This window comes from Acyrthosiphon pisum, chromosome X, assembly GCF_005508785.2.
Source record: "Acyrthosiphon pisum isolate AL4f chromosome X, pea_aphid_22Mar2018_4r6ur, whole genome shotgun sequence".
Taxonomy (NCBI): Eukaryota; Metazoa; Arthropoda; class Insecta; order Hemiptera; family Aphididae; genus Acyrthosiphon; species Acyrthosiphon pisum.
This window is the reverse complement of record NC_042493.1, coordinates 126,041,687-126,054,504: the sequence shown is the minus strand read 5'-3', so window position 1 is coordinate 126,054,504 and position 12,818 is coordinate 126,041,687. Positions and strand designations below refer to the sequence as shown.

Here is a 12,818-nt window from a genome sequence, read left to right as displayed (position 1 = left end):
ATTCCCGAGGAGATACGTGTGACGATGCTTTATGGTTCTATTGTTCATACTATGCTTTGCAACGATCTCCGCGTGATATAATATACTAATGGTCTATTAGTTACATCCGTTAGATATTGCTAAGAACGTGCGATACGCTATACATAGTTTATACATAATTGATTTATACGTAGGTACGTAACAGTTTTAAAGGGAATATTGTTATTCAATATTCAATAACTTTTATTAGAAATCTGGTTTTCACAAACCTTTGGACTTCGGCAAACACAGAAATACAGAATATTAAATAAAACTATTATTCTATTATTGTAGTTGACAATAATATTTTTCCAACCAATTATTTCGAATAAAAATAAAATGTTCGAAATAAAAAACCAAAGTATTCAATACCAAAAAGTATTTAATACAAAAAAAAAGTATTTAAAATACCATTCAAAATACTTCATGCTGAAAGTATTTAAAAAGTTATTCAATACTTAAAAAAGTATTTGAATACTTTTACTCAAATACTTTACAGGACTGTTGCTTGTATATATTATTATAGTTTGTATTTTTCGTGAATTATTTCGTTTGTTGAGTACGGTAAAGCACGATTAAGCATAAAATATTTTATGCGATGTTTCCACATTCACGTGACCGAAATTTTGTAATTTATTCTTTTCATAACTATTATTATTATTATTATTATTATTATCAAACAGATTTATGAAATGTGACTATTTCATAGACTATGAAAGAATATTAATTGATATGTTATATTTTGAATTATTATGATTATTTAAATAAATATTTTTGTATAATATTATAATATAGCTTAAAACGGAAAATGGTAACGTTGCAGAGATTTTTATGCTCAATCGTGTAGGTTTTCTTTTGTATTCCGATTTCCTTTGATACACCGACAATTTGGCTCAATCGTATCGCTAAAAAGGTGTTTTATGCTCAATTGTATCTCAGCTGTTGTGTGGTAGTGTTTTCACAGCAGGTGGATTGCCTACCTGATTTACTGTTGCACATTATCTGGAAGTATTCGAAGTCGGATTGCCTACCTAGGTGGCTAACTTGAAAGTTAATCGATTTTGACTTGAGACGACTGACTAGCTAGACATTACACTTTTTACACAAGAAAAAAGTTTTTACCTGGTCATATACGATTCTCATTATGTCCACGATTCGATTGCCTATCTATGTGATTTGATGACTGATAGCTAGACAATCGAATACACCTATCGTCTCTACACTTTTTAACAACACAGAAGATCGTATCCAGCATATCCATTTACAATGTTTGTGACGGATTGCTAGACGCTTAGACTTTTAAACATTCCCGTCAAAACGTCAAGCCTTATCTCCAATCCATATCACTTATCCTTATCACAAATCCTAAATTTTCGTCTTACAACTTTACTGTTGTGACTTTTATAATTCCGACATTGTCTCCAAAATCGGTACCCACTCTCAGCGAGTCCAGCGGCCCCCAGTTACACTTAGAGCTAGTGAAATACTCGTATTCTAAATTTCTAACATGGAACTATAATAATAATATAATATACCTATGACTTTTGGTTTTGACTAGTTTTTGGCATTATATTAATGATAAATGTAGTAGGTGTATTTACCATTTTACCCCATATAACCTCAAAATTGATAGTAATACATGAACACATGATAAGCTTCAATGGCCTATCCATATCTTTATTATCTATGTGTGCAACCTGTATATCTTTAATCGTGCTCCCGAGTCTGATATCTGCTTTCAATGAAAACTTTTCATTTAGTCTGTGGTTTAACTACACATTCGGTGTGTTTCTAAACTGTCGATTACGCGTTCTGTTTGCAATTCATTTTATTTTTATAGGTAGTTATTCGATTTGCACAGTTTATTCGCCGCGCCGTTTTCGATATTGTACTGTACTATAGACTTTGGATTACGTAACGTAATTTACTCATAGCGGTCACCGATCTTCGTCGAGTAATAATTGTACCAATATGCAGTCATCGAACGGTGAGTGCAGTTCATTATTGTCATTATTTTGTATACCGCTATAGTATATTTCAATATATTTTGTATTTATACGCAGTTGCATTGTACACACACACACACACACACACACACACACACACACACACACACACACACACACACACACACACACACACACTTCTGAACACTTACTGAATGATGCAATTATATTTTCTTAAATAGCTTGTCTTTTAGGACTTCCTTCGATACAAATATAAATCAATCGTATAGTAGGTTCCAAAAAAATTAAATATACATCTATTATTTTTCAAACTAGACGATGAATTTTCCTTTTCACATAGAGAATCTGCTAGGCCAAATTAAGACAATGAGCATACTGCTAATGGACATGTAGAATATTATTTTCATTTTCCACTTTACACTTAGCTTGTTCTCCTACAATATTACCAGGCATAATAGGTACTTGCATCGAAATTGACTGAGATTACTGATGTCCAGCTTTTTGTCTTAGTTTTACATTTTGACTTAAATAAATCAAGTAGGTAGTTTTTAACTCCTTCATACTATGCATACTTATAAGATGAATTAAGATAAATATCAATAATTTAACAATCTTAAAAGCTAACGAGTAATAATCTAAAATTCTTAAAGCACAATCGGTCATAAACAGTTAATTTGAATTTGTACCTATAGAATTGAGGTAGGTAGATTATAATAATTATAAGAAGTTAATATCTTTTTGGTTTAACATACACAACATTTGAATTTCAATAATGTGTGTGATATTACTAATGAATAGACAGTGCCATAGTGGTCAGGCACGTAGCCAGGATTTTATTTTGGGGGGGTCGAAATAAATGTTAGTACAATTTTTATGCTTAATTGATATAAAACATTTTTTTTTATATATATATAAACGGTACACAAAAATTTCGGGGGGGGGGGGGGTACAGACCCCGTGGATCCCCCCCTGGATACGTCCCTGATAGTGGTAATATAATGTCTATCACAATGTAGAAAAGATCTTCTCTACATTGTGATTTAAAGACTATATGAGCCTATCATAAGAACTATAAATTAACAACTAACAACTGAGTTCCTGATCAGAAAAATAAATCATGAAATAACAACTATAGTTATAATATACCTACCTAAGAGATATGAATAATTATATAACAACCAAAAAAAAAAATGTAACGGTTGAAATGTCAGGTGCAACACAGGCTGCAGAAGCTTCACCCGTTGGACCGCCTATGTTTCCCAGGGATAAATAAAAAATAATTTTTATTTTAGTTACAATAATTATTTTTTAAACCGTTTATCCTGTGTTATTGGATAGTTTTAATTATTCAAAAAAAAAAATAATTTACTGTTGAAAAAATGTATAGTGACTATATTAAAATATTATGGTAAAACTTACAATCTATGAAGGTTTCATCTGTGTCTAATGTTCTTATGTATGAAATAAGCTACTTTTATATTTTAAGTAATATTAATTAATTTGAATGATATACATAATTTTGAATATATATAATTGAATTAAAATTAATTAATTCTTTTTTTGTTTTTAGAGGGATTGTTCTGTTGCACACTTTGCAATGAACTTTTAGGAGAATCTACTTTCTCTACAGAATGTGGGCACATATTCCACTTTCGTTGTATCCACGAATGGTATAGGTAAAACATTTTTTAATATTGCTAAATATTTTAATATAAACTTATTGTAAGAAAAAATTTAATTTTTCTTGTTATTGTATGTCCAAAGGTCTAAGGAACATTCATGTCCAAAATGTAAAACCCATCTAACCGATATATACAAACTTTTTCCATCGGGCAGTCAAAAGTTTAAAGTTAAAACTACAAAAGAAATGGACTCTTTACAGTAAATATTTTTATACATAAAAATAATATTGTATAAAAATGAGTTCACGTTGAACAAGACTTGAACAAATCAAAATATACTTAGTATATATATTTAGTATATCAACTTGGATATCAATGTTCAATACTAATCTAATTCATAATTATTTTGATTGAAAATAAAACTTATTTTAAATTTTAATAATGGCACTATCAATATACTTAATTTAAAAGCTTTTCAATTCTTAAACTAATTTACAATTTGGTCTTCTATGTTTACTCACTGAAGTCTGGCATATTAATAAATCATACAAAATTTAAATTAAATACACATAATTGAGTATATAAATATTTAATGTTTTGTAAGAAATTACACTTTATAGAAAAATAATTTAAATTAAAATTCTTAGTTTGGTTTTCTAATGAACATGAAAATTCATTGACAATTAAAATTAAAATGAAAATTAAAAATAAAATGTATTAAAAACATAATAAATCAATAATAATTTATCACAGGAAAAATCAGCAGGATAAATGAACAATATATATATAAAGGTTTCTATTCATATAACAGAATCCCTAAAAACACTTATCAATAATTAATTTGTATTAATTATGATTAAAACAAAAAAAAATTACAATTAATTAATTTAGAATTTTTGTTTTAGCAAGGAATTAAATGATGTTGAGATGTCCAATATAAAGATCCAGTCCAGAATGGATGACCTCACATTAAAACTTAATACCTCTGAGGATTATTTAAAAGAAAGCCAAAATATTTTTAATAAGCTAAATGCCATATATTTAAATGAGATTAATATAAAAGCGTAAGTAATCTTGTTAGTTCTTATGATAATGCAATTTTAAAACTTCTATATATTTTTACGTACATTTTACGTAATTTTAATAAAATCTATTTTTATACAAAACAGTACATCTGAAGATTACAAATTTAACGTAGAGCGAAGTAAGAGGATTTTATTGCAAAAAGAGGCATACGAATACCAGGCAACGAATTCGGTTGAGCTCAAGTATATAAATATTTGTATATGTTAATTTAACCCGTCATTTGTGACGCTAATGTTTTCACATCATTAGTGACGTGTTAGCGTTACGCTCACATTTAATTATTGTTGGAAGGGCGAAATTGGGAAAAGTGGACTGACTAATCTATAAGTAGACATTACAACTAATCCAAATCAGTTTTAAAAACTATTATTGCATAACTAGGTCGATCCATATGATGGAAGAAATATTGGTATGTTTTGGCTAAAATAACTGATACCAATCCCCGGCGATCAAATACTGCTTGAAATACTGGTAATTGTTGACATTTGATGGTTATAAGACGGACAGTTTATATATAGATTAGATATTTTTCACGTATTTATTTCCATTAGTAACTTGTATGAGCATACTAAAAATATCGATATAAACAAAATAATTTGAAGCCAATGGTTCCCAAAATAACAGTTATGTAAGTGAAATGCTCATAGCGTCACCAACGACGGTTTAAATATCTGAGGTATAGGTCTAATTCAGCAATTTTTTATTAATTTCATATTATTTATTATTTAGCAAGTTAAAATCTGAAATAGAAAAGTTAAAATCAGAAATAGAGCTTATACAACCAAGTACATCGTCAAAGGTACATTTAAAGTTTTTATATGTATAATATATTTTCTTATAATGAAAAATTATAACGTTGTGTGATATATAATGTACATGTTTGGCCTTCAATTTGAATTTCAATTCGAAAACATAAGTGTTAAAAACTTATAGTATTTCAAACTGAAGGACATTCAAGAAAAAGAGCAAATACTATTTACTTGATATGTTTATTTGAATTAATTTATGAATACATTTCAGAATGCTAGAAGGAAAAATACGCTTCCACGTCAAATACAGTCTCCTAAGTTTCAGCGTAAGATACATAATATAAATCCTTTTCCGGATAAAAATAATATTCTACAGTAAAAACCATAAGATTCACATCAGCTTAATTGAATAAACATAAATTAAATTAACTTTATAAATATTAATATTTTTGGTAAATATTAAGTGGCTTTGTTCTAATATATATATTTTTAGTAAATGTTATTATAAAGTACAATGCCAGAATGATATATCCCAGATAAAACGAATCCCAGCTCATCTGTAGTATGTTTTTGTCATTTGTATATAATTATCTAGATTTTTTTCATCATATCTCAATTTATCTAATGGGTTGGTACAATAGTCATCCTTCAATAATAAAGAGCTTCTAGGCTCTACAAATTCCGTTTACTGACAGCACAACCTGCACCTTCGTGATAACCATTTTTTTAAATTTTTATATTAACTGTCACATCAAACATTTTTTCACGTCAAAACAGTTTTTGCTATGCCGCAAGTGTGTAAGACCGAGACAACATAGCGGGTGCGATGTCATCTTAAGTGTCTCGTAAGCCACTGTAATGGATGTATTAAATCTAAATTAAATTACTTAAAATCATTGTATACAAAAAGCAATTCTGAGCAAAGAAAGCCTGTCAACCTATATTACCAAGTGTATTTTATGATATTATATATTGCTAATACAGTTTCTATTATTAGTAAGTTGAGTTAATATTTGCCTAAAAAACATGACATTTGAAAATCGCATTGTGTGTATTAAGTATACTAATTATACTTAAAAAGTTTCAAGTACCTATGAATAATATTTTTAAATTATAACAAAATAATTAAAAACTGTTATTCTTTGTTTAAATAGGCATCTAATTTCATTTTAATAACTTAAAAAAATATTGTGCTTATATATTTTTTTAGATTTTTTGGTTAGAGTATGGACTACTTATTTGAAAGCTTGTTTTACATTTTCAAACCATAGCTAGAAAAACTGAACATTTTATAATTGTTTAACTACAAAATAGTTTGCAAATTTTTGCAATTTTGATAAATTTTGTAACATTTTAATTTTAAATTCTATCTAAAAAATGATCCTAAGTTTTTTAAGAGTGGTGAACCTTATTTATCAATTTGAACATTTGTCATGGCTATAAACAGCTCAAAATGAGACAAAATATTTTTAAATTTCTTATCAACATTTGGTGAAAATTTGAAGTACGTGGTAAAGTAAGTGGTACTGTTATTAGTTTTGAGTTAATCCAAAAAAATGGGTACAAATCCCTGTTTTACCTTATTTATACATAGTTTCTTAAAAAAATGTATAGCATCCTTATTATACTAATGTTTATCTTTTAATACCTTTTAAGTTCCAATTGCGTGTAAAATATATGTTTAAATAGATTAAAGTCAATACAACAATTTATTTTTTTTTAATTTGCAGCATCCCCGGATAGTTTTCTATTGAATTGTCATTTTTTGATTGCCGATGATCTTAGAGAAGTAGCAGGAGCAACCAATCACTTATATTTTATTGAACATTGTGTTCAGGAGCATGGTGGAACCTTTTCATATCGTTTTAATAGAAAGATTACACATGTGATTTGTAGCTCCCGAAAACATGTTGAAGTTTTTAGAGTAAAAATAGTATATTTCTATCTTATGTAAATACCTATAATAATTATTGATGTATTAATTTTTTCAGGGTTTAACTGAAAATAAAAAATGCGTCACTGATTACTGGCTCAGTGATATAATTGCTGAAGGGAAAATGATGAAACCTTGGATGGTTCATCATTTCCCCATACCATACAGGTAAAATATGTTTTGTTTTATTTTAATATGTGAAGTCAAACCTCAATTTTATCAAAACTCTATAAAATGAAATAATTATTTTTATTAATAATCTTACCTTTAAATTTTATAAGAAGTCATTAACTCTAAGAAATTTCTAATTCACACATTTGTTCAACAAACATTCAAGTTAGTTTTATAGAGTGACTGGATATATACAGATATAGATGTATTACAGTAAATAATAAATTTAAACCCGGTCAATCTATATTTCCTTAATAATTTAACCAAAGTTCACTCACAAAAATTAAATTTTGGTTGTTTTGCAATCTAGTTTTTACTAACAACTGCAATAAATACAAATTTAGTCTATTACCTATTTTATTGTCGTAACTGATTAATTTTTATTTGGGAATAAAAATATAAATAGTTACCAATAAAATAAGTTGTAGATAACTTAGTATAATAATTACTACTTTACACTGTAGCACTTAAAATTATGTTTGTTAGGTTTATAATAATGATATATCATTGACCATATACCAAAAACGAATCTGAGCAGATACGGTCTTTCAGTCTGAGATATATTTTCATATTTTATTTACTTACATATTGTTAATAACTTATTGCAATTAGTAATTTATTTTACTCTTAATATTATGGTAGGTTGATTAAATTATTGGCGAAAATATTGCATTTATTATATTACTAATATTTAATTATACTGTGTTGAAGTTAAGAAGACGCATGTTTTGTCTCCATCTTACAGTGTACAACATAGCAAAAACTATTTTGCATGGTAAAGAACCTAGAAAGCTACAGTCGTAACTAACAAAATTTTCACCACATAAAAAGAAGAACTTTGGCTATGCAATATAGTATTTTTTTTTTTTTTTTTTTGATATCACTTATATGAAATTCTTATTGTTTCAAATTTTTTTTATTAAATTATCATTAAACTCCATTAACAAAAAATTTAAAAACGATATTGCACAGTTTAAATTCTCTTTTTTATGTGGTGTTTTTACATTGTAAAACGGAGACAACACATGCGGGTGCAATGTCCTCTTGAGAAACATAATCGACAGCTAACTTATTCGTAGTGCTTGGCAATACTACATAGCAGGTGTAAAAATAGTTGAAATGGTGGGGGGAAAAATGGTGTTGCCTGGCCTAATGCTTGACGAAAACTGGTTGCCGAAGAATATGTTTCATAACTTGAAAAGAGTATAGAGTTTATAATATGTATAGTGGTTAATACTTTAATAGCTATTAGATGAATAAAAAAGATCTATTTAAAGAACAATCCAAATTCAATTTTAACAATTGTATAGGTATGATAATTATTCTCAAAAAAAAAAATAAAGAGATATTAGGTTTTATAAAATCTTAAACCTTTTCTTGATTTGTGCAGGATTAAAAAACAAAATAATTAATTATTTTATATTTTTATGTTTCAGTGAAGATAATTTGCCATACCAAAATAAACAAATAGCCATTGCTAATTTTAGCAAAAATGAATATTATAAAGTTAGAGCAATGGTCGAAATTACTGGTGCTACGGTTAACAATAAAATTTCCAGTAGTACTTACATTGTAATTGCTCTGAAGTAAGAATTTATTATTAATACACTTTATAATCATATTATACAGGTATTAAAAATAGTATTAAATATATTTTAAGACAAATATTAATTTTGAGATTTATGAGGTTACCTATAATAATACGCTATATCAGGGATGGAAAATAAATGGCAAGCGAGAAATTTTCAATGGCATCCGAAAGAATTTCATAGTTTTATGTGTCTATATAAATCTTTATACCTTGATAGCAATAGCCCATATTAATCAGACATAAAAAAAATCTTTCACGTAATATGAAGTAAAATTTTTCTAACAATCGATAAAAGTTGATTTTTTTAATGATTGCTTTCTACATTATTATCATTAATTTTTCATTTATATTTTGCGAAAATTCTCTGAGTTAACAAATTTAATTAGTGGCACATTTTTAATTGTGTCATAAATTGGCATGTTGAACAAATACTATTTGCCATCCCTGCACTATATGTTAAACGATTGTTTTGAATATTACCTATTATCTAATAGTACTTAAATTAGACATAATATTAGATAGAAAAAAAACTTAATAAGTTGATTAAAATATTAAAGTAATTGAAATTTACTACAGACTTAAAATGGAGAGGTACAATTTAATAAATTTGTTTTTTTCTGTGTAAAATTTTTTGTAACTGTTATATTTTTGAAAAAAAGGTATAATTGTAAGTAGGGCTAGGGACTTCTAGGAATTTGCATGTTTTTAAATAATAATTAAATACATAGCTAAGTAATATAGAAATTTGTTTCATAGCCATGCGAGTTTATATTTAAAATTTATAGCTGCATATTTTGCATATTTGACTAGTTTTTATTTATAAGTGCATATTTGACAATTTTTTTATAATTTAATAAAAAAAACCTACTTTTAAATACATTTCCTGGACAGATATTAGTATGATGGTTTTATTTATAGAAAATAAATATTTTAAAGTTAGTGTTCGTTTTCCTTGCGGATCATTCACATTGTTACTTATTGGTACACCATATGCGTGATTCACTAAAACACAATGTAAGAAGGAAAAAATCGGAAGAGAAAATTATCAATAATTTGTTAATATGGGTACAAGATTATTATTATAAATTACAATAAATTACATTATAAAAAGGTTTTATTCAGTAGGTATTATGATTTTTTTTTAATGCATATTTTAATAGCATGTTTAGTGATTAACCGGGGCATAAGTTCATGCATATTTAAAAATTTTTAAGGGCATGAAGTCCCTAGCCTAATAATAAGTCTTTTATGCAGTAAAAACTCTAAATGAAATTAAGAGGACGTGATACCCGCATGTGTTGTCTAAGTCTTACAAGTGCGTAACATTGTTTTAAATGGTTTTCACCATTAAGTATAAATATAAATTGTGTCTTAATATATGATTTAATTAAAATTGTATAATTTTCTACTAAATAATTAAATGTACTTACATTTGTTTTTATAGATTAGAAGGTCGAATGATAAATAGAGCTTTAGCTTTAAAAATACCAGTGGTTAATGTGGAATGGATGAACGATATACTTCTTGGTGAAATAATTAGTTTACAACACTTTAAGTGCCCAAAATACCAAAAATATGATTTGCCCAATCCATATCATATTAATTACGATAAAGTATCAGTTTTAATGGGTATGCTAAAAATTAATCAGTTTTTAGATTCTGAGTGAAACGATGAATGTATTGATTTTACAATGATGTGTGTTTTTTTTATTTTTATTTTTTTTATTTTTGTGTCTGTCATCACCTTTTAGGACAGTAAAAGTGTTTGGATTTTCTTCAACAGTACCTTTTCTGATAGGAAAATGAATCTAGTTGGTACTTTGGGGGGTCAAAAGTAAAATTTTTCCAATTGTTTTCAAAAGCGCCGTGAAAAACAAAAGAAAAATTAAGGAAAAACGGGAATTTTTACGCAAAACCTGTTTTCAAGAAAATTTATTTTTTGATTAATTTGATTAATTTGAAAATTATTAATAATACTATAGATAAGTATACCTAAATATGTATGTCTTATACCTAGACTGACATACCATCTCCGCTCAGAATCGTTTTTCTTATACAATGATATTATATCATTGAAGTAACCTACCGTATAGCAGAGCGACATCCACTTACCAACCTTTATTTTTATACATTTACAAATTGTACATTATTTTTTAGTTTTATAAAGATAGTTCTACTCAATGTTCAATATCCATAATCCATAACTTTTTGTATTAAATAGCTAGATAAGAATCAAACATAGTGTTAATTCTGAATGTTATACATTTTTTTTTCAGAGCCTTGGAAAGAGCTTCCAATGACAAAAAAAAGAATAGAAACACGTGTTACACAAGAATTATTACCATCTGGTGTGAATAATGATGATGGGCATCTTGCAAAAAAAGCAAAAAAGGTATTTTCAATCTCTTTTTTTTTCATAATATTTAATATATATTATATAATTTGTGATTAACTTCAAGAGTGTTAAGTCTAGAAAATCAATTTTTTCAGGACAACAAACACAAATAACAGTCATTACAAAAGATCATAAATCAATTTTCCATGTGAATTGACAACTGACTACTTGAAAGTAAAATCAAGACAGCATATTCTCAGTAAAGACATAGAAAACCATATAAACTCGAACTTTAGTTATAACAATAAAATTATCAAAATTGTATGATTACATATAAAATGGTAGATATTATCATTATTATTATGATTATTATTGTACATTAGTATTTTAGAGGATATGTTCTTATTGTTTAATAAAAATATTGTGAACGTGGAGTGCATGTCGTCTCTCATTATTATTATGTCAAAAGTTCAAGAATGCTTTAATGTGTATTGAATATTCATAAATTTAATTTTTTTTACTGATATTTTATTAAATGATTTTGACATCATTAAATGTAATCCTGTATTATTATCTATTAGTATTACTACATAATTATAAGTAATAATAAAATTACATTATTTTATGATTTTTACTTTGACTAAAAATACTAAACGAATAGGTACCCAGTACAGTAGGTCACATACTAAACGAATACCAAAAGTATACACTCACGATGTGGATATTAAAGCAGTAGAACGTATGTTGTCTTGTAACTTCAAAACTTAATTTAAATATGAAAACGAGCGTTCGAGTATTTTTATTAATATATAATAAAATATATATAAATATATAAACTTTTTTTTTTTTAACAAAACTTCCTAACATTAGGGAGGTCAAAAGTAAAAAAGTTGGACAATTGGGGGTCGCTCGGCTGTACAGTTGGCTGTAAAGTCGTTACAAGTGGGTTACTGTATTGGATGGTGTTACATTTGAATTCAATGATATCATATCATTGTATAAGAAAAACGATTCTGAGCGAAGACATTCAGCCTATTTAATAATATGTAAATTCTCAATGTGATAAATTTCGGCCAAATTCGAACTTTAGATGCTTATAAAAAAAATGTGTCTATGTATTTTTAATATTTTTCAACTACAATTGTAAAAATTTATCAGGAGCCTTGTATTAAATTTTCACGCTTTTTGGCCCAACAAATAAAACTTTATTGATAGGTATTTATAGAAAAAAAAACTAAAAAATCAAAATTTGAAATTGTCAGTAAACATTCAAAACAAGTCAAAATATTTTGAAAGTTTTATTGATAAAAAGGTGGGTAAGTGGATTTCGCTCTGCTGTACAGTAG

At 26.9% G+C, this 12,818-nt stretch overlaps 2 protein-coding genes across 2 annotated transcripts; both read left to right on the top strand.

Annotated features, from left to right (window-relative positions):
- The first annotated feature begins 4,518 nt into the window (after positions 1 to 4,518).
- Positions 4,519 to 6,391, top strand: LOC100570324. Its single transcript, XM_029485785.1, has 4 exons — positions 4,519 to 4,671; positions 4,777 to 4,875; positions 5,423 to 5,492; positions 5,714 to 6,391. The coding sequence occupies exons 1-4, from the start codon at positions 4,535 to 4,537 to the stop codon at positions 5,819 to 5,821; spliced, it is 414 nt and encodes a 137-aa protein (XP_029341645.1). The 5' UTR covers positions 4,519 to 4,534; the 3' UTR covers positions 5,822 to 6,391.
- A 4,186-nt stretch (positions 6,392 to 10,577) lies between these two features.
- On the top strand, positions 10,578 to 11,821 carry LOC115033391 (PAX-interacting protein 1-like). Its single transcript, XM_029485784.1, has 3 exons — positions 10,578 to 10,766; positions 11,414 to 11,529; positions 11,628 to 11,821. The coding sequence occupies exons 1-3, from the start codon at positions 10,595 to 10,597 to the stop codon at positions 11,643 to 11,645; spliced, it is 306 nt and encodes a 101-aa protein (XP_029341644.1). The 5' UTR covers positions 10,578 to 10,594; the 3' UTR covers positions 11,646 to 11,821.
- The last annotated feature ends 997 nt before the right edge of the window (positions 11,822 to 12,818 follow it).

Excerpts from the sequence above, each read along its gene's own strand:
- LOC100570324 (XM_029485785.1), top strand. The coding sequence starts at position 4,535 with ATGTCCAATATAAAGATCCAGTCCAGAATGGATGACCTCACATTAAAA. Across the intron at positions 4,672-4,776 it reads AATGAGATTAATATAAAAGC|TACATCTGAAGATTACAAAT; the intron begins GTAAGTAATCTT and ends TATACAAAACAG. Across the intron at positions 4,876-5,422 it reads ACGAATTCGGTTGAGCTCAA|CAAGTTAAAATCTGAAATAG; the intron begins GTATATAAATAT and ends TTTATTATTTAG.
- LOC115033391 (XM_029485784.1), top strand. The coding sequence starts at position 10,595 with ATGATAAATAGAGCTTTAGCTTTAAAAATACCAGTGGTTAATGTGGAA. Across the intron at positions 10,767-11,413 it reads TAAAGTATCAGTTTTAATGG|AGCCTTGGAAAGAGCTTCCA; the intron begins GTATGCTAAAAA and ends TTTTTTTTTCAG.